The sequence below is a fragment of the Geotrypetes seraphini genome, chromosome 3 (assembly GCF_902459505.1).
Source record: "Geotrypetes seraphini chromosome 3, aGeoSer1.1, whole genome shotgun sequence".
In the NCBI taxonomy this organism is placed as follows: domain Eukaryota; kingdom Metazoa; phylum Chordata; class Amphibia; order Gymnophiona; family Dermophiidae; genus Geotrypetes; species Geotrypetes seraphini.
The window spans coordinates 247327943-247353194 of NC_047086.1; the positions used below are offsets into that span (position 1 = coordinate 247327943).

Consider the following 25252-nt stretch of genomic DNA (forward strand, 5'->3'; position numbering starts at 1 on the left):
CAGATCCTCCAGGGCAATTGGACCCTGCAAGAGAAAAGTAGAAGTGGCAATTTGAGACACTTATCCCTCTGCAGCTGAACCAGATCCGTATACCATGGCCGACATGGCCAATCTGGAACAACAAAGATTACCAACCCCGGGTGGGTCACTATTCTGCGAATAACCCAGCCAATCACAGGTCGTGGAGGAAACACGTACAACAGTCCTTACTCTGGTCAAGATTGTACTAGGGCATCCAAGTCAGCACTTCTGGACTTAAATCTTTGGCTGAAGACCCAACTTTTTTTGGCTGCCAACTCTATCAGATCAAACATCGGACACCCCCTGCAACTCAATGCTGTCGAAGGCCTTGTGGGACAAAAAACACTCCCCCAGATCCAGGATCTGCCATCTGAGATGGTCATCCTGCACATTGTCCACTCCCACTACATGTTCTGCTGATAGAGCCTGCAGGTGGACTACTGCCCAGTGAAACAATTGGGCCTCCTTTCTCAATGGGGCACTCCTGGTGCCTCCCTGCCTGTTGATATATGCCACAGCTGTGGCATTGTCCAAGAAAACCCTGACTGCTTTGCCTCCCAGGGTGTTCTCAAAAGTCTACAGTGCTTTAAACAGTTATTTGTCTAGAATAAGTGTTTGAGGCTTGTGTGGTTAAGACAGAGCTTGAAGGAATGGGACATGGACAGGGACAGAACTCAGGGGGACAGGATGGGGATACTGAGATCCTTCAAGGATGGGGACAAATTTGTCCCTGTGTCATTCTCTATGAATATGAACAAATCAGGGGTAAAGCAAGTAGAAGGAGAAGGAGAAAATGAGGGGCTACAGAAAAGCCTTGTGATGCAGGAATCTGTGCCAAGAGAGAAAAATGTAGATGATGCCTTCTATACAACTCGTGACTAGAGGTAGAAAAGTACTTTATTTTCTCATTCATATATAGAATACACCACAAATAAATGTATTCTACTCTATTTATTATTTCTATACTGCTACCAGACACATACAGCTCTATACATTAAATATATCTTAAAAACCCATAATCAATCTAGTCTCCAAATTCCAATTTCAATATACCTTTTCTGTACTACTGTATCTATAATGACCTATCTAAGGTATGTAGTATATCACAAAATATCTAATGATCTACATACAAACCCACCAAATTTGAGTTAGGATTATTGCAGTTCTAGCAGGTGGAAAAATGTTCAAAATTAAATTGATATATGCAATTATACTGTAGAGGTAAAGTTTAGTTCAAATACTCTCTCTCTCAACATACTCAACATTTGCCAGTTTCATGAGGGCTTTGCTCAGTATCATTGGCCAGAGTTCCATTTCATAGGATGTAGCTGGAAGCAACAAATAATTGTCTTCATTGAATGGTAGTGTATCATCCACAGTAATCTTGCGCCAGCACCCCTAAGGAGAAAAATGAAGAGAGAAACAATAAAGCTGAGGGTTGGACAAAGGAATAGTGCGTCAATGCAGGATATTTATCTCTGCTCCTCAGAGCACTTATATTGTATTCCTGCAGTGGCATGATAGAAATTAGTAAAGACCCCAATGAACACGGAAAGTCAGTAAGATTACAGTTTGGAAGCCAAATAAAGATATTTCACATGACAGGTAGTGAAATTTCTTACTAATTTGGTAGCCATCATGTTTCATTTCTGACTCCATTCTTCTCACTTACCTATATTATTAACTTGTGAAGACTTAGCATACCACTTAGTCCAAATGATTAGACTAAAGCTCTAATTTGGCTTTCGGTACAACATCTGGAAAACATGTTATTAGCTAAAAGCATGCACACATTAAACAGGCTTGCAAGGTGACAACGTTAGAAAGGCATTATTAGTATTCTGTACATTGAACTATGACATTTTGGGACATATATGTAGAAAATATTAGTCTGGAGAAACCTTGTCAAGTAAACGTCTTTAAAATTAAAAATTTCTGAAGAAGTACAATTCTAAACATCAATAGACAAATCATTAACATTCCTATAAGATGATAATAATTATCCTTTCTTTTGGAAGTTTACAAACAAATGAGATACAGATGGGCATTTAAAAAAAAAAACCAAAAAACAAACCATCTAAGTCCAAAAAAACCTCTCAACCATCTAACAGTCATGATCAAACAGGAAAAACATTTAGATGTTCTGTTTGATTATGACTATAAGACAGACATTTTTACACTGAAAATATCCAAAATGAATAGCCATTTGCTAAAGTGAAACATTCAACTTTTACATGACAAAAAAACCGAGGGCATGAATGTCTGTCTGACATCATTTTCAAAAATATGACCACAAAGACAACTTTGCATAGCCTAGTGATTAGTGAAGTGGATAGTAAACCAGATGACACAGGTTCAAACCCTACTATAACTCTTTGTTTTGTAATGTGATCTCTCCAAGACCTGAAAAATACTTACTGTACCTGAATGTACATTACTTCAATAGCCTTCAGGCTTGCAGTTGTCTCATATGTAGTATTTAGATATAGTAGGTATTTTTCTGTTTCTGGAAGGGACAAAATTATAAAAAAAAGCAGCTGAACTGGGACTTGAACCTGGGACCCTTGGTGCACAGTCTATTGCACTAACCACTAAGCTATAATACCTACAGCTGACATTTAGCCTGGTTTTCCTTTCCAATTTCACTTTTTTTAATTTTAAATCTTTATTAAATTTTCAAAACAAATACAAAGTGCCAATAATTATACAGACATTAATAATCAACGTAAGCACTTAAATTCCATCAATAACAATGCAGAAGAAAAATATCCCTCCCCTCCAATCCAACAATTTAATCAAGAAATAAACCAGAAAGATATCCCTCCCTCCCATATACCCCATCCTGGATATATATAAAAATAGAAAAAAAATTTAAACAAAGATAAATTTGTTGAAGTAACAAAAGATGTCAACGGGCCCCAAACCATTTTAAATAATTTGCTATGCCCCAACATATCAGCATTCATCTTTTTGTATTTGTAACCTAAACATAAACTGGCTACGTTTTATAACTTGGATATGATTGAACCAGGTCTAGATAAAAATATCCTTCTTTTTAGACATGGACATTTCTTCCCATTAGAAAATCCCTGTTGGGCCTTCTATTTTTGGGACCTCTAGTCCCACCCAAAACACAGCCACAACATGCCTCCTTGCTATTTGGACCAACTGCAAATCCAAATTCTGATTTTCCAGAATTGACATTTGAACATTTTTAGTAGATTGGCCTTTTATAAGGCATTTTAAGATTTCCATCTGTTAGCAAGGTAAGAACCTAATCTCTTTATCTGGGGCAATAGATGTATCATTCTGAACAGTAGGGATGTACAAATGCAGTCCCAGAAATCTTGGGCAGGAACTCTGCGTCTGCTCATAACACTAAGGAACCAAAGACGGTGTCCTCCCATGCTGCTACATCCACGATGTAGAACTTGGAAAACATGTGCAGAGTGGACCAGGTCACTGCCCTACAAATCTCCCTGGGTGAAATCATTATGCTTCTTCTCACGAAGAGGCTACACTTCTTGTGGAATGTGCTTTCAAGGAGACCAGTAATTGCTTGCCACAGGCAATATATGCTGATGAGATCGCCATCCGTATCCTTCTTGAAATGGCAGCCTTAGACTGGTCTACCACGTCTAGCCTGACTGGTAAGCACAAATAGATGGTCAAACAATCGGAACTCACTGATGGCCTCTAGATAATGTAGGAGAACACTTCTCACATCCATCTTTCTCAGAAATTTTTATTTGATTCTGTGGCCTGGAGCACTGGTAATCTTACCACTTGATTGACATGAGATGCCGAAATAACTTTTGACAAAAAAGATGGGACAGTGTGCAAGGAAACTCCTGCCTCCATGATCCTGAGGAAGGAATCCCTGCATGACAGGGCCTGCAGCTCCGAGACTCATCTCGCTGACGTAATGCCCACAAGGAAAGCAGTCTTGATGGTAAGATCTAACAAGGATGCCTCCTGAATACGCTTATACGGAGCCTGACTAAGGCCTTGCAAATCCACATTAAGGCTCCACGATGGAAACGGTTGTAGTCTGAGCCTTGGTGCCCCCTTTAGTAATCTGACTATGTCTTGATGAGAAGTCAGGGGAGCTTTGCATCCATGGGCTCTGAAGCACAAGAGGCCTGCCACTTGGACCCTAAGGGATGCCACTGTGAGGAATTTGTCAAGACCTGCTTAGAGGAAAGTTAGCACCACCACGATTGGAGCAATAAACAGCTTCACCTTCTCTTTCGTGCACAAGTGCTGAAATGTCTCTCATGTCTTAGCATAAATGAAGATCATTGTAAGCTTCTTTGCTTTGAGGAGAGTAGCAGTGACTACCTCTGAGTATCCTTTGTGCTCTAATGCCTCACACTCAAGAACCATGCCGTAAGATCAAATCGATCTGGATCTTCTATGACCACTATGCCCTGAGATAGAAGATTGGGTTGTACCTGAAGTCTGATACCCTTGCCCCTCTGAAGTCACACTAGGTCTGCATACCACAGCCTACTTGGCCAATCTGGCACTATGAGGACTATTCTCCCTAGGTGATTTACTATTCTGTGAAGTATTTGCACTATCATGGGACATGGAGGAAACTTATACAAGAGCTTGCTCTTTGCCCATGGCTGGACTAGGGTGCTCAGACCTTCACTTCCGGGCTCGGATCTTTGACTGAAGAAATGGTCTCTGTAGCCGTAGCCATCAGATCGAAAGTTGGCTGACCCCAATGAAGAATGATGGACTTGAATGCTGCTGCAGATAATGCCCATTCTCCTGGGTCTAAGGTATGTCTGCAGAAGTAATTGGCCTGAACATTGTCTACTCCCACTACATGTGCCATGGAGATTGCATGTAAGTGTATCTCTACTCACCAAAACAGTAAGTGGGCTTCCAGATTCAACTGCGCACTTTTAGTGCCTCCTTGATGACTGATATAAGAACATATGAATTATTGCTGCTGGGTCAGACTAGTGGTCCATCATGCCCAGTAGTCCGCTCATGCGGCGGCCCCCAGGTCAAAGACCAGTGCTCTAAATGAGTCCAGCCTCACCTGCAAACATTCCAGATTAGCAGGAACTTGTCCAACTTAAACATAGAAACATAGAAATTGACGGCAGAAAAGGGCCACAGCCCATACCAATGACCCACTCCCTGACTTTTACTCCCCTACAGATCCCACATGAATATCCCATTTTCTCTTAAAATCTGACACGCTGTTGGCCTCAATCACCTGCTGAGGCAGCTCGTTCCAATGATCGACCACCCTTTCGGTAAAGAAGTACTTCCTAGCATCACCTTGAAATTTCCCTCCCCTGATTTTCAGCGAGTGTCCTCTAGTTACCGAGGGCCCTGTAAGACTGAAGATATCATCTTTCACCTCTATACGCCCCGTGATATACTTAAAGGTCTCAATCATGTCCCCCCTCTCTCTTCGCTCCTCCAGTGAGTACATCCGCAGTTTTTTTAGCCTTTCCTCATACCTGAGATCCCTGAGCCCCAAGACCATCCTGGTAGCCATTCGCTGAACTGACTCAATTCTCAACACATCTTTCCGGTAGTGTGGTCTCCAGAATTGAACACAATACTCGAGATGAGGTCTCACCATGGATCTGTACAGTGGCATTATGACTTCAGGTTTTCTGCTGACAAAACCCCTACGGATGCAGCCCATCATTTGTCTTGCCCTGGACGAAGCTTTCTCCACCTGATTGGCAGCCTTCATATTATCGCTAATGATCACTCCTAAATCACGTTCCACCGTGGTCCTGGACAAGGTTTCACCATTAGTGAGTAAGTTCTGTGTGGATTTTTTTTTGCCTAGGTGCATTACTTTACATTTTTTAGCATTGAAGCCTAGCTGCCAAGTTAATGACCACTGTTCCAGTTGCCTTAGGTCCTGCGTCATAAAGTCAGGAACACTGCTTTTGCCTACTATGTTGCATAGATTGGCGTCGTCGGCAAACAGTGATACTTTTCCTCTAAGCCCTTGGGTCAAATCTCCTATGAATAAATTGAATAGAATCGGCCCTAAGACGGAGCCCTGAGGTACTCCACTCGTCACTGCTGACGTTTTGGAGGGGGTACCGTTTACCATCACCCTTTGAAGCCTACCATCTAGCCAATCCTTTACCCATGTAGTGAATGTATCCCCTAATCCCATCGATTTTAGTTTGTTCAACAGCCTGCGGTGTGGGACGCTATCAAAAGCTTTGCTGAACTCCAAATATATCACATCCAGGGACTCCCCGGCATCCAGATGACTGGTCACCCAGTCAAAGAAGTCAATCAGATTAGATTGGCAGGACCTTCCCCTGTTAAATCCGTGTTGGTGTGGATCACGTAAATTTTCTTCGTCTAGAATTTTGTTGAGTTTCTGTTCGATCAGTGTTTCCATGAGTTTGCACACTATGGATGTAAGACTCACCGGTCTGTAATTTTCTGTCTCTGTTCTGCAGCCCTTTTTGTGGAGTGGAATTACGTTAGCTGTTTTCCAGTCTAGGGGTACTTTTCCCGTGCGCATGGAAAGATTGAAGAGCATGGATAGTGGTTCAGCCAGAACTTCACTCAGCTCTCTGAGTACCTTGGGGTGTAGATTGTCAGGTCCCATGGCTTTGTCTACTTTGAGTCTTGAAAGTTCGTGGTAGACGCTACTGGGTGTAAACTCGTAATCATGAAACAGGTCATTTTGGCTGTCTCTTATCTGTAGTTGTGGACCAGCTCCCGGTGCTTCACAGGTGAATACTGAGCAGAAGTATTCGTTTAGCAGTTCTGCCTTGGTATTATCAGATTCTGCGTAGTTTCCGTCTGATTGCCTAAGGCGTACTATCCCATCTTTGTTTCTCTTCCTGTCGCTAATGTACCTGAAGAAGGATTTGTCCCCTTTTTTAATATTTCGTGCTAGATCTTCCTCTGTTTGAAGTTTGGCTTCCCTGACTGCCTTTTTGACAGCCTTAGATCTGGCCAGATAGTCTTCTTTTGCCTCCCTTTTCCCAAGATGTTTGTAGGTGATAAATGCTTCTTTTTTCTTTTTAATGAGGTCCAAAATTTCCTTGCTGAACCATTGTGGTTTTTTGTTTCTCCGGCGTTTGCTTACTGTATTTATGTAGCGGCTAGATGCTTCGTTCAGGATGGATTTTAGATTTGACCACATAGTTTCCGGATTGTCAGTTTCTGCATGGTTTTGCAGCTCCAGATGGACAAAGTCTCTCATGTGGTCGAAATCTGCGCCCCTAAAGTTGAGGACCCTCGTTGCTGTGTTTGATTTAGAGAAGCCTTTCCTGAGGTTGAGCCATACCATGTTGTGGTCACTGGAAGCCAGCGTGTCTCCCACTGATACTTCCGAGACACTGTCTCCATTTGTGAGTACCAGGTCCAGTATTGCCTTTTCCCTGGTGGGCTCTAATACCATTTGTTTGAGTTGTGTACCCTTAATGGAGGTTAATATTCTTCTGCTACCACTCGTAGTCGCGGAGAGGGTGTTCCAGTCTGCATCTGGCATGTTGAAGTCCCCTAACAGTACTGTGTCACTACGCAAAGTGATGTTCTCTATGTCCTCAATCAATTCCTTGCCTTTGTCTTCCTGTTGTCTCGGAGGCCTGTATACCACACCGAGGTAAAGGCATTTTTCCAGGTTTACCCAAAGGCCAGGTTTACCCAAAGTGATTCCCCTGTTTATCTAACCTCTGTGATCCTGGTAGTTTTGATATTATCCTTAGTGTATAGTGCTATCCCCCCTCCTAATTTGCCCTCTCTGTCCCGACGAAGTAGATTGTAGCCTGGTATAACCATATCCCACCCATGCGAGTCCGTGAACCAGGTCTCGGATATCGCTACTATGTCAAGGTCAGCATTCCTTATCTCTGTTTCTAGTTCCAGGATTTTGTTGCCCAAGCTGTGTGCATTAACATACATTGCTCTCCAAATTTGTGATGAGATGCCTATCCCCGTTAGTGTGACTCCTGTTTTTTGTGTATACTATGGGCACTTACCTTAGGCTCAGAAGTGTGGGTTTTACTTGCTTCCCCAGGGTGGATCCTTGCTGCTCTTGTATGTATGTATGAACCCTCCCCCAACTTACCTAGTTTAAAGCCTTCCGAAGTAGGCGTGCTAGTCGATGTCCAAAAACTTTCTTGCCTCTCTTTGTTAGGTGTAGTCCGTCAGGTCCCTGTAGTCCTTGTAGCGCCTCTCCGTGGTCTAGGAATCCAAAGTTCATCTCTAAACACCATTCGCGAAGCCACTCGTTGGTCCGATGGATACGCTCTTCCCTGTCTCTGCCTTTGTCTCTTACCGGGAGAATTGATGAGAAGACCACCTGTGCTCCTGTCTGCTTCAGCTTTCTTCCCAGGGCCTCGAAGTCTTCAGGGATGCTGTCTGTTGTGCTTCTGGCAGTATCGTTGGTACCTAGATGAATGAGAAACATAGGGAAATGGTCAGTAGGTTTCAGAAGTTTGTCTATACTGGTGGTGATGTCCCGGATCCTGGCTCCAGGGAGACAGCAGACCTCCCTCGACTGCAAATCTGGTCTGCAAATTGGTCCTTCGGTGCCTCTTAGCATGGAGTCTCCGATGACCACCACTCTACGCTCCTTCCGAGGGGGGGGGGTCGAGCAGCGAGAACTGTAGCCGATGTTCTGTGTTCGGAATCCTCCTGAGCCCCCTCTGTTTCATCCTCAACAGTTCCTTCTTGAAGGACATGAAATCTGTTCTTCAGGGAAAGTTGTGGGGTTGGTGTAGAACTGCCCTGTTTGAGAGAAAAAGAAGAAGAAAGTGAGAATGGGGGGGGGGGGGGTTTCTTTGCTTGCCAGTAGAAGAGGTTACCAGCTGCCAGGGGCCAGCATCTCCAATCATTTCCTGTATTCTGATCGTTAAATTTAGAGCTGTAGGTTTGGGAGTGCCAAGGATGGTCTTGTCGAGGCTTCGTTCTGTGATATGAGACAGTTCCTGGATGGCAACGTCGATGAAGGCCTCATCCTCCCTGATGCACCTCAGGCGTTTCACCTCCTCCCTGAGGCTCCGCAGTTCCTGCATAATGTCCTCGTCCTCTTCTACCTGTCTCATCTCCTCTGTCTGCGTAGAGACCGAAGCATACTGTGGGAGGGGGATGGCTTCGGTCAGCCCTTTGTCTTGAATCTCTGGAGGGTGTTTTCCTCTATAATAGACTCCGGAAGAGCATTCCATTTTTCTACCTTACGTTTGTACGGAATCTATCCCCTTTCAGCTTTAGAGTGCCCTCTCGTTCTCCCTACCTTGGAGAGGGTGAACAATCTGTCTTTATCTACTAAGTCTATTTCCTTCAGTATCTTGAATATTTTGATCATTTCCCCTCTCAGTCTCTGCTTTTCAAGGGAAAAGAGGCCCAGTTTCTCCAATCTCTCACTGTACGGCAACTCCTCCAGCCCCTTAACCATTTTAGTCGCTATTCTCTGGACCATTTCGAGTAGTACTGTGTCCTTCTTCATGTATGGCGACCAGTGCTGGACGCAGTACTCCAAGTGAGGGCGCACCATGGCCCAGTACAGCAGCATGATAACCTTCTCCGATCTGTTCATGATCCCCTTCTCTATCATTACTAGCATTCTGATCTCCCTTTCTCGCTGCCGCCACGCATTGCGCAAACGGCTTCATCGACTTGTCAATCAGAACTCTCAAGTTTCTTTCCTGGGAGGTCTCTCCAAGTACCGCCCCGGACATCCTGTATTCGTGCATGAGATTTTTGTTACCGACATGCATCACTTTACACATCCACGTTGAACCTCATTTGCCATGTTGATGCCCATTTCTCGAGCTTGATTATGTCACATTGTAGATCTTCGCAATCCCCCTGTCTTCACTACTCTGAGTAACTTCATATCGTCCATAAATTTAATCACCTCACTCGTCGTACCAATGTCCAGATCATTTATAAAGATGTTGAAGAGCACGGGTTCAAGCACCAAGCCCTGCCGTGACGTTCTTCCAGTCCGAGTATTGTCCATTTACCCCCACTCTCTGTTTCCTATGCTCCAGCCAGTTTTTAATCCATGTGAGTATTTCACCCTCGATTCCATGGATTGCAATTTTCTGAAGTAGTTGTTCATGTGGAACCTTGTTAAACACCTTCTGAAAATCCAGATATACAATGTCGACCGGGTCGCCCCTGTCTATCTGCCTGTTTACTCCCTCGAAGAAGTGCAGCAAGTTCGTCAAACAAGAGCTGCCCTTGCTGAAACCGTGCTGGCTGGTCCTCATCAGACCATGTCTGTCAAGGTGATCAATGATGCGGTCCTTTATCAGCGCCTCTACCATCTTTCCCAGTACCAAGGTCAGACTCAACAGTCTGTAGTTTACCGGATCTCCCCTCGAACCTTTATTGAAGACCGATGTAACATTCGCCCCCTTCCAGTCTTCCATAATCTTTCCTGATTTGATCGACAGATTGGTTATTAGTTGAAGCAGTTCAGCTATAGTCCCATTCAGTTCCTTCATGACCCTCGGATGGATGCCATCCGGTCCCACGGTAGCATTGTCTGAGAAGACTTGGACCACTGTTCTTCCAGACTCTTCTCCAGTTTCTGTTACATCAATCAAATGGCCTGAAGCTCTATTCTTGTTGATGGACCACTTTCTCTGGGAGGTCAACCACTGCCCGTGGACTGGGCATGCATTGAAATGGTCTCCCCAACCAAACAGACTGGCATCTATTGTGAGAATCACCCACAAAGTTATTCTGAGGTGCATGTCTCTTAATATTGACTGTGGACAGAGACACCAACTCATACTACGGTGGGATTCTGGAGTCCACTGGAGAGTCATTTGAAGGGCATCCTTTTGTAGGGACCACCGAGATAGTAGTGTGTTCTGTAGAGGACATATATGAATCTTCACCCAAGGGACCATCTAAGTTTCCAAGTTTATTTAAAATTTGTTAAACCACCTAATCTGGTTTCAAGGTGGTGTACATTACAACAAAATACATTAAAAAGAGAGAGACATAGATGGCACAGGGAACTTATTGTATGACAGAGCTGAACTCTTTAGACGTAGGTAAACATAGGGAAAAAAGGAGGGAGAACTACAATCAAGAGAAAAAGTACCTGAAAGGGGAAAAACAAGAGGAAGGGAATAAAAATATTGAATCTTCCAATTGTCCTGAAAAGAATATTCATGTTCCAAACGCGTCATTAAAAAGGAAGGTTTTTCATTTGGACTTAAATGGATTAAAGTTGATTCTTCTCTTAAATGATTTGGTAAAGAATTCCAGAAAGAGGGGACGGTAACTGAAAGGAAAGGATAGGTTTTCTGTCTCTGTCTATGAAAGGACACATTTTAATGGATAAGTTTTCTGTCTGTCCATGCTGGAAGTAATCAAATGTAGAATGTTTTTGTTTACTCTCTTAATGGTTTGGGAAGAGGTCATTTAATTTATGTTAACGAAGTTAGCTCTCAGACAATGAAGGCTCGACCCCCCCACTGCTATGTACCGGTTGAGATAGATAAAGGAAGCTTTTTACACCTTTTAGCTTTAAACAATGAAGTACATATCCTGCTCTTTTTTGATTACTTCTTTGAAGCCTATGTATCCTGTCACTAGATATGATCTGTACTTACGTCATCTGCTAATACCACTGAAGATATATAATGAATGCAGACTAATAATAAAACAGGCTATCCCTTTAGAACTCTGTCTGGTATCTTTCTTTCTAAGGGGAATTGCCTCCGGACGTCTGTAATAGATGATAGAATGTTTGCAGGACGATTTTGGGACCAAGAAATGGATCCTGTTCGTTTTAGTAACCAAAAAGATATTGGAGCACATAGTGCTGATGTGCCTCAAGAATGGAATAACAAGAAGGTTCTGAGTGACCAAGCAAAGGGACCTGAGGGGATGAGTAAGGAATAAGCAATCTATTAATAAATTCTGGTGAATTACTAGATCGGGTTTTGAATGATAGCAAAAGAATCTTATAGGTAATCCTATGTTCAATTGGCAACCAATAAGCTTTTTTCAATAGTGGTGAAACAAACTTTATTGCTTTGAAGATTATTTTAACTGCAGTGTTTTGTACTACTTGTAAACGTCTGATTTCTTTTTGTGTTATACCCTTATAGAGGGCATTATAATAGTCATGACAAGAAATTACAAGAAAACGGATAAGTATGTTTATGGATGGTATGTCGAGGATTTTAGAAAGCGAGCGGATCATATGCAGACGATAGAAGCATTTTTGCACAACGGCACTGATTTGAATATGGTAGGAAAATTTGCTGTGAAAAATTATGCCAAGAAGTTTTAATGTAGGGACGATTTGTACAATGGAAGATTCAAATTTGATGGGGCTAAGGAGTGATAATCCATCTTTAGTAGGGAAGATCATTAGTTTTGTTGATGTTTAGAGATAGCTTGTTAATGTTCAACCAGACCCTGATTTTTTCCAATTTCTGATTCATAATAATTTCTTCTGGATTATTGAGGTCGCTAGGATGTATTAGCTATATGTTGTCTGTGTAAGTGAAACTGATTGACTGTTCTAAAGTTAAAAGGGCAGCCAGAAAAATATTGGAGATAAGATATTGGAGACCTTTGTGGGATGCCGTAGTTATTAGGGAAGGTGTCTGAAGAACTGGAGTTAAAAACCACTTTAGAAGTTCATTCTGAAAAGTAAGAGTTAAACCACTGTAGGACTTGACCAGAAATACCAATATCGCTGGAGCCTAGTACTTGAAGGTGGTGCCAAGCAGATGGAACTGGCTTGGCCATCATGTCCATTATCTGAGAGCAAAACTTATGTCTGTGTGTCTCTAGAAGATAAATCCAGCCTTCTGTTGTACTGAACAGTACTCCCAGGTATTCCAGGGATTGGGACGGAACCAGTTGGTTCCTTGGAAAATTCACTATCCAGCCCAGGTTCTGCAAGACCTGGATCACTTAATCTACTGCATGTTCCCCATCCAATAATGATGGAGCTTTGATCACCCAGTCATCAAGATATGGATACACCTGCAATCTTGCCCTTAGGAGTTGTGCTACTACTACCACTATTACATTTGTGAACATGTGGTGTGCTATTGCCAACCCAAAGAGGAATACCGAGAACCAATATGTCTCTACAGCACATAGAATCTCAAGAATCACCTGAGTTCCAGAAATACAGGAATGTGCAGGAAGGGTTCTGTCAAGTCTAGGGAAGCTAGAAATTCCCCCGGAGCTACCACTGTGATGACTGACTGCACAGTTTCAAGGCCTTCTTGACGTATGCAAGATCCAGACTGGGTCTCCAATCTTCTGAGCCTTTCTTAGGCACTATGAAATATATGGAGTACCTGCCTGAACCCAATTCTTCTGATAGCACTGCCTCTATGACCTGAATTTCTACAAATCTCTGTATTATTGCAGAGTCTACTCTAGAGAATGACACAGTGACAGAATTTGTCAGCGTCCCTGTCCCCAAAGATAACTGCAGGAAACCATCTTGCATAATTCTTTAGTGCCTATCTCAACCTCAGCCCTTCTATACCAGCATTATCAATGCAAGGCTTGAGGGTCAATGCCCATTCATACTCTGGTTCTTTCCTCTCTCCCTAAGAAATGACATGGGGATGGTTTCCCATGTTTATCCAAGGGGACAGGGGACCCTACATAACTTTTCTAGGCATCCCACCAGGGAGTCCATAAACCAGTCTGTTAGGAGATTAGCGAACTTGAGCATGTATAGGGTCTCTGAGATGAGGCTCCTTCCAAGTATTGTTAAAAGCACCTGGAATTATGGAAATTAGACCACCCAGAACCAATGGCAGGCAGAGATTTTGGCAAGCAATCTGCCATGCTGGCCATCAGTTCATCCAGACCCTTTCCAAACAACATCTGTCCTTTGAAAGGAGTCTGCTGAGAGTAATATTGGAGATGGAATCTCCTGCCCATTGCTTGATCCAGAGCATTCTGCGAGCTGAAATCGAATAAGCCCAAACTTTGCTTATGACTCCGATTATGTTGTAGAGAGCATCGGCCACATAATCTACCCCTGCAAGCATAAGCTGGGACACAGGTTTGTCCTACACAGGGTGAGCCCTCTCATCTTGGTAAGATAAGTGTGTGCCATAAAAGAGGCTGCTGCACCTGCTCCAAAGCCAAAGTTTCAAACTGCCTTTTTAGGACCACATCCACTCTATGGTCCTGCATGTCCTTTAACATTATACATTCCACTGAATCCATGTTAGGCTGAGCAAACATTTTTTAACACTCCTGTGCCATAGGATATAGCCTAGATATTGTTTTGGCTATCTTTAAAGAGCCCTCAGGAACATGCCAGTGCTCCATGACTAAAACACTCATATCAGGATGCCAGGGAAAAGACATGGGCTGCTCTCTCACTCCATTCAGGATAGAACACTGATTGGAAGGGGCCTGCTGTAACTTCCACAGGGAATCAGTAATGAGCTCTAATAGTGGCAAAGGCTTGAACATATATACTGTAGGATCCTTCCCTTGGTCAAGGGCCACCACTGCTTCCTGCGTACTTGCTCCTGTTTGAGATCCCTCGCCCTCTGAGTCCCTGTCAGAAAAGTCAGTCTCTGCCAAAGACCCTGATGCGCCCTGGGAGCTTAAGCCTCCTTGCGCGACCCGTCTCATTGTCAGACTTCTTATGAGGATCTTGGCTATTCAAATAAGTTCTCCACATCAAATTAATAAACTCAGGAGAAAATACTTTAGGTAACTCTTTAGGTAACTCCAATTTACGTCTCTTGGGCTCCATGGCTACAATGCTTTTATGCTTAGTTACACTAGAGCTCTGGGAGAGATTTTCTCTGATAGACAGGCCCCTCAAAGGTTCCTCAGCCCTAGAGATCAAAGGGGAGGCTAAGCCTGATGTTCCCGCCCCCTTCACATGCTGTGCGGCACATGTCGCAAGGGCACTCTTCCGGTGTCCAACCAGCACAAATCTGGCATGAATTAGGCGTAAAAGGGGATAAGGACTCCATCCCTACCAGTTTTGAGGCAAAACAAGGTGATTTGAAGAATCTGGAAAACTTTGAAAACAAATTTTGGGAAATCCAAGATGGCCACCAAAGCAGCATTTTGCAACAAAAAAAAAGCTAAAAAATGACTTAACTAATGTTTAAAAAAAAAAGAGGACGTTAGAGGGCAGGACCCTACAGGATGTGGCAAAAACCTTCAAAAATAGGATTTTCAGATACACACCCCTCCCAATTTTGCCCATAAGTTGTAATAGCCTTACTCACTGTGACATGTGCTCTGAAGGTACTCCAGCCTGCCTCAGCTCTAAGAAGTAGATGGATCTGGGAGAAGAATTCCTGCCTCAGTCAGCCAGTCCTCCAAACATTGAGACCTTCAGGCTGCCAGTCAGACTGAAGTCAGATTGATCCTCAACCTCTGTGAAACTGTGCATGCAAAGGGGGAGAGGCAAAATCGCACTCGGTACCCTGAAGAGCCCTGTTGACCTCCCTGCAGTTGCTTAACAGCCTGCACTCTAGCCCCTGCGATTCAACAGGTGAGCTAAGCTACTAGGGAAATGGACCCCAAGCTTTACAAAGTTCTCTGCAAGCTGGCCAAACAGGTTCCCAGGGGATTAACCTGCTGGCTGCTGACCCAAGTCTGCTTATTTTCCACCTAGGCAGAGCTTTTCCCCACCCTGGGGAGCTCTGGTGCACCGATAACCACATATACCATGAAAAAAAAAACAGAAAATAATAAATAAATATACAGAGCAGATCAGAAAGACACCTTACAATATTATTTGGAACAGCAATGAGAACACAAAGTCCGATTTCAGCTAACAATAATAAACTTTTATTAATTTTAACAGGGTCGCTATACAGCAAATTACTCAGAACTGGAAGGATTACACTAAATTGAATTACACTTTTTGGTGGAATTCAATTTGTCATATATATAAAATGGAAAAAGTATTGGCATTACAACAAGGTTATATTAAAAAATTTAATAAAATATGGGGACCATTGACAAATTATTCTATTGATCAGATATAATAACACATGTATAGAACATATAGAAGGGGTAGGGAGGGAAAACTATTGTAATATTAATATGATATAAAATTCTGATAAAGGGTTTATTTAATTCACATTGTAAGAACATTTAATAATAATTTCAAGTGTTTTTTCATAATTGAATGTATTACATGTATTTCACTTGATGTAAGAATTTAAAATATATTAAAAAAAAGAAAGACACCTTCCAGCTCGCATGCAAAAGGAAAAACTGAAGGGAACAGCTGAACCCTCTGGGGAAGGAGGAATGGATTCCTTCTGCTTGGCTTGTGAGCATGGGGAGAATACCCTACTGCCCAGAATGACACACCTATTGAACTAGAAAGCTGGTTAGTAAATCCCAATAAATAAATTACATTGTGCTCCACATGGCTTCATTTTCTGCAATTAGATTTTCCTGACCAACACACTGAATGCATAACACTCAGCACAGGGAGGGGTTGGATTTTGAAAAGTAAGATTTGTCTAATTCCCAAAGTTACTAAAACATATATCATTTTTTTCCAAATAGTATTTTACTGATCAATTATTTAACAGAGACACTATAAAAATGATTATTAATAGGTTGAAAATTACAACAAAGAACACAATATTAAAAATATTACTGGATAATCTTAAGGGTTGACTATCAGCATCATCAATTCAGTAATTAATAAACTCAGGATGAACAAAGACTGCTATGTACCACATAGAAATGTATTAACAAGCAATCTTTTCAGTTGCAACTTACCATCCAGTAAAGTTTCACCACGTATTTTCCATAGCTATTATACAGAGGGACATGCCCTTTAACAGCTTTACAATGAGCATATATATGCTCCCATGGCTTCCAAATTAGCAGAGACGGATCTGCTATATTGATTTTATAGTTGTCTGTAAAAACATTCCCATTATATGATCTCCAGACTGAATAGATTTCACTTAAAAACCATCTCATCAACTGAAAAAAAAAAATCAGAAAATGATTGCATTAGAACAGTATGTGATAATCACATGCAGGCATTTATTTTAAGAAAGCCTGAATTTCATTAATTATCATTTATATTAAAAGTAATGAAATTGTTTACCTGTAATGGGGTTTCTCCATAGACAGCAGGATCTACTGTACCTATCAGACAAACTAATAGGTGATGTTATTGGATCAGAAAGCACAGTTACTTACCGTAACAGGTGTTATCCAGGGACAGCAGGCAGATATTCGCACATGTGGGTGACGTCATCCACGGAACCCTGGCACGGACGGTCCCAAGTGCATCGCCACTTTAAGAACTTTAGAAAGTTCGTGACCAACTGCACCGCAAATGCACGAGTGCTTCCCGCCCGACATAGGTGTGTGGCTCCTCACTTCAGATAACCAGCAAAGAAGCCAACCAGGGAAGGTGGGTGCTTTATCCCAGGACAAGCAGGCAGCATATTCTCACATGTGAGTAACCTCCAAGCTAACTAGAATGGGATGGAGAGAGTGTTGGCCTTACTTTAGGAAAATAAATTAGTACTTTTGGCCAAAGTGCCCATCCCATCTGGAAAAAGACTAGACAGTAATGTGAGGTGAATGTATGAACCAAGGACTAAGTGGCAGCCTTGCAGATTTCCTCTATAGGAGTGGAATGACAAAAGTTACTGAAGCTGCCATAGCTCGAACTTTATGGGCTGTGATCACCTCCAAAAGCGCCAAGGGCTTAAACAGCCTGTGCACAGTTGGTCCTCCCCAAGATCAGGGGCTTCCACTAGATCCGAATCCAGTCCCCCAGAGATGAAGCAGCATCACCTGTTACAGAGGACCCTTACTGGGAGAGTAAAGGAATTGAAATACATTTCATCCCAGTCATCCTCAGATTAAACTTCCCCGTCTTGCGCATGGCACAGTTGCTGTGGAATTGTGCTCTTTGGGAGAGAAACCCCTGGCACCAGCAGGGCTGCGATCTCTGAGGGTTCCATGTGGCTCTTGTTAATCATGCAAGCTTCAAACATCATATTGATAAATTCAGGGTTAAAACCAGGAGGTCCAGATGGCACCTACGGATGCTCATGAACTCCTTTCTGGAACTTTGCAGTTGTGTCATGGCTGTGCTTCACCGGGGACACACTTGTGCTGCTCCCCAGTGTCAGCATTACTGTATGCTGGCTGTCAGCATTTGTGAAGGCCTAATCAGAATGTCAGCAAAGGACTTTGGGATATTAAACAATTCTGACCCTGAGAATATTAGTGCAGATAAGACTGTTATAAGCCCCCTGCCCCTAATCCACATATTTTGAGCCAGAATGGGAGTTTCCAGCCAGCCTGGATTTCTCAAGAAGATATGTTAACTACCAGTTCTTGAATAGAACAAAAGAAGCCAGACTGACTGATTCCATCTACCATTCCTGCAAAACAGTCACACCTTCCTTATCAGTTAAAGATCATTGTCTCAAAAAGATACTAAATTATGGCACAATGGAATACTGGAAAATATGTTAAGATCAGTATTTACTAACAATAGATACTATTTTTAGAACAAGATTCCAACCTATATAAACACAAACACCCCCCCTCTCTCTTGGTGCTCTCTTGGCCTCCCCCTCTCAGCCCCTTCACACTTCCACATCTCACCTATTCAGAGACATACAGGACACCCATTCATACAAGGAGAAATTAGGCTCTTACCTGCTAATTTATTTTCTTTTAGCCTCTCCAGACCGGCATAGGTATCTTACAAGTGGGTATATATCTCATCCTGACCAGCAGGTGGAGAATGAAACAAAACTCTGGAATAGTATATAATAGGTGCCTTTCTCTAGTCCATCAGTCTGCCGAATAACCAAGCAGAACTAAGAACTTGAAACAGAAATAAACAAGACTCCGAACAGGAGTAGCAATTAATATACCTGAATGCTGTTGGAAATTGCAAAAGAGAGATCCCAGCAAGAAAATATCCCCACAGCTTGCCAGCTACACTAGCCAAGCCACAGTCACTGTTCTTCAATTCTTCCCGACCCTACAAAAATACTAGAACCGCAGAAAAAAACAAAATCTGCACACGCAACAAACACAAGAACAAAGCAACAATAGACAGGGTGGGGTCCTATGCTGGTTTGGAAAGGCTAAAAGAAAGTAAATTATCAGGTAAGAACCTAATTTCTCCTTCTTTAGCAACTCTCCAAACCGGCATAGGTATCTTACATGCGGGACATACCAAATCAGTCCCCATCATGGGTGGGACCCCCAAAGGGCTGACACCAGAACACACTCACCGAACACCGCGTCCTGAGGTGCCTGAACGTCCACACGGTAGTGTCTGACAAAGGAATGCAAGGAAGACCAAACAGCAGCCTTACAAATGTCCACTGGAGGCACTAGCGAACACTCAGCCCAAGAAGCCGCCTGATCCAGAGTGGAATGAGCTTTGAGAAATTCCGAAACAGGCTTTTTCTGAAGAAGATATGCGGACGCAATAGTCTCCTTGATCCAACGCGCAATGGTAGCCTTAGAAGCGCCATCCCCCTTACGAGGACTCGCAAGAAGGACAAAAAGATGATTTGATTTCTTGAACTCCTGGGTCCTCTGCACATAAGAGCGAAGAACCCGACAGACATCTAGCTTGCGTAACTGTTTCTGCTCTGAAGATCCCTCCCGACTACCCAACACCGGAAGGACCACTGCCTGATTGACATGAAAAGGAGAAACTACCTTTGGTAAAAAGGAAGGAACAGGCAGAAAACTCCAGGAAGGGAGATTTACAAGAGAGAGCCTGCAGTTCCGAAACATCGAACAGAACTAGTAGCCACCAAGAAGACCGCCTTAAGAGTAAGGTCCTTCAAAAAGCAGGCACCCAAAGGCTCAAAAGGGGGGCGCACAAGCCTGGACAAGACCAGATTCAAATCCCAAGAGGGAACAGACGGTCGCATGAGAGGCTTGAGCAATTTGGCCACCCGCAAGAAGCGAATGACATCAGGAATGGCAGTCAATCGCTGACCTCGTAACAACCCACGAAAGGCTGACAAGGCCGCCAGCTGAACCCGGAGAGAAGACCAAGCCAGGCCCCTGTCCAGGCCATCCTGCAAGAACTCCAAGATGTTAGGCAGGGAAGCGCGAAAAAAGACCACTCCACACGCCCCACACCAGTCCTCAAAGATAAGCCAAACCCGCACATAAGCTTGAGATGTAGAAAGTCTCCGGGACCCCAAGAGGGTAGAGATCACTTTATCTGAATACCCCTTCTTACCTAGGTGTTCCCTTTCAAAAACCAAGCCGTAAGACAAAAGAGACCCGGATCAAACATGGGAATAGGGCCTGAGTCAGAAGATCAGGCAAAAGAGGCAGAGGAAGAAGATCCGACACCAGATGCTGCACCAGATCCGCATACCACGGACGTTGGGGCCAATCCGGAGCCACCAGGCCCGGGTGACAAACAATGCAGAGTAGAACTTTGCCCACTAATGGCCACAGAGGGAACACATACAACAGCCCCTCCATTGGCCATGGCTGAACCAGAGCATCCAGGCTCTCGGCCTGACCATCTCTGCAAAGACTGAAGAAGTGGAGTGTTTTGAAGTTGACACTCATGGCCATCAGGTCCATGAGGGGCTGACCCCAAGACTACACTATCAACTGAAAGGCCATGTGGCTTAGACACCACTCTCCGGGATCTAGCACGTGACGACTGAGGAAGTCCGCTTGAACATTCTCCACTCCGGCTTTGTGGGAGGCCGAGATGTCCTGAAAATGAGGCTCTGCCCAGACCATGAGCAGAGCCACCTCCTGCGCCATCTGAGTGCTCTTGGTGTCCCCCTGACTATTGAAATAGGCCATCGCTGTGGCATTGTCCGACAGAACCCGGACTGACTTGCCCGTCAAGAAGGAGCGGAAGGCTAACAGTGCCAGATGTACAGCTCTGGTCTCCAGAACATTGATCGACTAGGACACCTCCTCCATGGACCAGGTGCTCTGAGCTGAGTTACCTAGATACTGAGCTCCCAACTGAGGAGACTGGCATCCGTGAGAAGCACCGTCCACTAAGGATGATCCAGACATGTCCCTTGAACAAGATAGGAGGTTTGGAGCCACCAACGAAGACTGCAGCGTGCTAAGCCCCTCAGAGGAACAGGGAGATCCAGACTACTGCATCCCCGAGGTTGGTCAGAGAAATATAGAAAGATATACAAACCCCGGTGCAGAAGGGCTGACAAGGTCAGGGTCCAGGGGAGTAGATCAGCTGACTATCCTGTAGACAGCGAGGAAGAAATGGAAATAGGACAGGAAAGCTGTGACTTTCCTGAAGCAGTCCTAAAGCCAGGCAAGAAAGTTCTGCCTTGCTATTATCCAGTGCCTATTAGGCAGAAGGCAGATCAGCAGGGTGCCCTGAGAAAAACAATACAAGCAGAGGGAAGGAAACTCTCCCCCCTGCAGCTACAGGGGAGTGGTTTCTTCCCTTAGCTTAAACCAAGGCTCTGTAGAGAACTAGAGAGAACGGAGGAGGAAGTAGGCTGGAGAGTCCCAGAGAGGCAAGCAGTGCAGAGACAAAGAGCCCAGCGTGAGGCTATCTTCCCTGGGAAATAGCCTGGACAGTGGTTGGAGTCTGATTGGGAGATGACAGAGGAGCCAGTAGTGAACTCTTCTCTGGAGCCCAGTGGGACTGAGCCTATGATGGTTGAAGGAAGTAATGCCCCAATTGAATACCAGCCTGAACCAATGGAAACACCATAAACCCTGTGAGTTCAAAGGAAAGGTTTTTTTTCTTACCTGGTTGTTTCTCTTTGGTTTCACTAGGGTATGAGGGCAGGTTATGACCAAGACTGGAATATTGGAGAGGGCAAAGTTTAATCTTAAATGCCTAGAAGAGTAAAGCACAAGTGCCTGTACCAATCCCTGTGTGAAGCTTAGCTTAGCTAACAAACTGCTGGGCAGGAAGACAGCTGAAGAACTATGGTGTCATGTTACCAAACCTCCGTGTCTGTTCACAGCTGCAATGTGTGAAAATCAAATAAGTCTGCCTGTCGCTGCAATCTTGGGAAAATGCTGAACTGAGGACTGCTCCGTTTGCAAGATAAACTCAGGCAGCCTTATGGAGTGTGTTCAGTTAGCCTGTTCCACTGGACAGTAATAAAGATAAAAGAACTATTGCTCTCATAGCAGATTGCTTGCTCTAATATACAACTCTGGTGAAGAGGACTATAGAGACTGTGTTTCTTGCAGTGGCGTACCTGGCTTGTGTGACACCCGGGGCCCATCATTTTTTGGCACCCCCTCCCATCTGTACGAAAAACATGATTTTTAGTAACAAGCCACACGTCACACATGAGTACCTAGGAAAAGGCAGCATCTTACATATTGCAGTGAGAAGTACAACAGCAATACACCAATTGTAAAACTAAACAAGCCAAACTAGTACAGATTAATCCTGTAATCAATCCTAACAGAAAACCTTGTCTTTCGAACACATAGAACACAGAAAACACCTTCGCCTAGTATGGAATGTCATCACAAACTTACCCCTCCCCTTTTTACAAAACTGTAGTGTGGATTTCAGCCACGGTGGTAACAGCTCTGACGTTCATAGAATTCTGAGCATCAGAGCTGCTACCACCACGGCTGGCACTAAAAAACGCTCCACAGTTTTGTAAAAGGGGGGATAAAATAGAAATACATAGACAAAGGTTAAATTGAACCAGTAAGAAGCTGGACTCTGCATAAAATGCAACACCACAGAAACAGTGACACGTCTCCTAAAGCAATAAATAAATAGAAAATTTTTGTTCTACCTTTGTCTTCTCTGGTTTCTGCTTTCCTCATCTTTTTGTACTCTCTTCCTTCCATCCACTGTCTGCCATCTCTCTGCACCTATATGGCATCTTCTCTCCTTCTATGCCCCTTCCAGAAACAGTATGCCTCCCCCTTCCATCTCTCCTTTCACCCCTATTGGTCTGGTATCTGTCTCCTCTCCTTCCCCCCTGCTCTGGCATCTCTCTCTCCGCTCCCTTCCTCCTGTTCTTCCCTAGTCTTCCTTCTCAATTTATTTTCTGCCTCTGTCTAAATTCTTTTTTACTATTCAGTCCTCAATTTCCCTCTTTCACTGTGTCTATCTATAGCTTGCCCCCTATTTACCTCACCCATTCCAGTAACTAACTCTATCATCTTCCCTCAATCCTGCATGTGCCCTTTTTTTCTTTCTCCTCCCCACTTCCTTCCAGCATCTGCTCCCCCTCTCCCTCACACTTCCATTCAGCAGCTGTCCGTCCTCTCCCCCACACTTCCATTCAGTGTCTGTTTCCCTCTCTCTACCCCTTCCATCTACTGTTCACCCTCTATCTCGCCCCTTCCATTCACTGCCCTCTGTGCTCTTTCTATCCAGTGTGCACCCTCTCTCTCTCTCTTCCATATGGCATCTTCCCTCTTTCTATGCTCCTTCCATAAACTATCTATCCCGTGCCCCTTCTCTCCTTTGTACATGATTGATTTCAACTCTGTCACCTCTCCGTTTTTCTCTCTCTGTCACCAGCCCCTCCCCTATGCTCTGGCATCTCTCTCTTCTCCTTTCTTTCCTTCCCACCTCACAGTCTGGCATCATCCCTTCCCTGATTCCCAGCATCTCTCTCCTTTCCTTTTCTTCCATCTCTCCCTCTCCCTCCATGCTCTGACATCTCCTCCTTCCTTTCCCCCTTCCTTTTCCCTTGATCTGGCATACCTTCCTCCTTCCCTCCATGCCCTGGCGTCTCTTCTTCCCTCCAAGCCATGGCATCTCCTTTCATTCCCTCTAGTTGGGTTCAGCCACACTCTCCCCAATTCTCTCCCCCTCTGCTCCCTTTCCTCCTTCTGTCACCCAAGGCCTGATATTCTGAACTTCATCGGGCAGCAGCAGCATTCACAATCCACTGCTGTTGCCATGCTTCAGGTCTTCCTCTCTGTCGGGTCCTGTCTTCATGAAAACAGGAAGTAGGCAGGACCCGGCAGAGAGGAAGGCCTGAAGCCGGCAACAGCAGCGAATTGTAAAAGCTGCTGCTGCCCGAAGAAGGTAATAGCGCCAGGCCTTGGAGCACCGAGGCAGACCGCTTCTCCCCCCTTCCAGCCAAACCCCCGCTGATCCTCCTATCTCTCCCCCACAAGTGAACCTTTCCGACCCTCCCAGCTAGAGCAGCAAACCTCCCTCCAGTAGCATCGGCTGCTTCGCGGCTTTCTCCTGCCGGTGAAGCATCACTGATGACATCATCAGTGATGCGGCAGAGGGAGGAGAAAGCCGCGAAGCAGCCAACGCTACTGGAGGGAGGTTTGCTGCTCTCGCTGGGAGGGTGGGAGCGCAATAGGGACTGGGCTGGCTGTGCACCCCCCTAAGGCTGCACCTGGGGCGGGCTGCACCCAGGGCGGACCGCCCCCCCTTGGTACACCACTGGTTTCTTGTATGATAAAGCCCAGAGCAAAGTGCTTTATATTTTTGTTGTGAAGAAATTCTTTTGTATTCGTTTGACTGTAAAGTGCATGCCACCGGAAGTATCCGGAGGGCATGGGGTTGCTGTGAGCGAGGCTTTAATAAAGCTTATTATTACACACTGGAACCATCCCTCAGGTATCACAGTTGAAAGGTTATCCCCTACTTCAAAGGGGCTCATGCCAGTATTTAGATGTATGTCACTACCTGGTCACCTAAAACCGCTCAGCTAAAGCATAGGTGGTGATAGGGCCGACCACTTCGGAAGCAGAGGATATTGGAGAGGACACATGTGGGCCCGAGCCCACCTCACTACATCTAGGGAAGCCGCCATCGACCCCCAAACTTGTAGGAAATCCTGCGGCCGAGGACACCGGGACGCCATAAGCAGGCGAATCTGAGATTACAATTTGCTTACCTGGGCCTCTGGGAGGAAGACCTTCCCCAAGGAGGTGTCAAACAGAACCCTAAGGTACTTCAGGCGCTGAGATGGGGCCAACCAACTTTTGGAAAGGTTGACCACCCATCCCAGCGACTGCAAAAACTCCACCACCCGAGCCTTGACCCGGGTGCTCTCCTGAAACGACTTTGCCTGAATCAACCAGTTGTCCAGATAGGGATGCACCAGAATGCCCTCTGTCCGCAAGGCCGCCGCGACAACCAACATTACCTTGGTGAACATCCGAGGAGCCGTGGCCAGATTAAAAGGAAGCGCACAGAACTGATAGTGCTGACCCAAGATCGCAAAGCGAAGGAAGCGCTGATCAGAGGCCAAAATTGGAACATGCAAGTAGGGCTCCATCAGACTGAGAGAAGTCAGAT

General features: G+C 44.5%; 1 protein-coding gene across 4 annotated transcripts in view; it reads right to left on the reverse strand.

Moving 5' to 3' along the window:
* The window catches only part of ADGB (androglobin), a 633675-nt gene that overhangs the window by 543809 nt on the left and 64614 nt on the right, over positions 1–25252 (reverse strand). For 3 of the 4 annotated variants that reach the window (XM_033939743.1, XM_033939744.1, XM_033939742.1), the window contains exons 5-6: positions 16762–16971; positions 1280–1419 (exon numbers count right to left, since the gene is read on the reverse strand). In XM_033939743.1, coding sequence (XP_033795634.1) covers positions 1280–1419; positions 16762–16971 — 350 coding nt within the window. Of the gene's footprint in view, positions 1–1279; positions 1420–16761; positions 16972–25252 lie in introns of those variants that run through there. The other variant, XM_033939745.1, reaches the window with a different exon arrangement.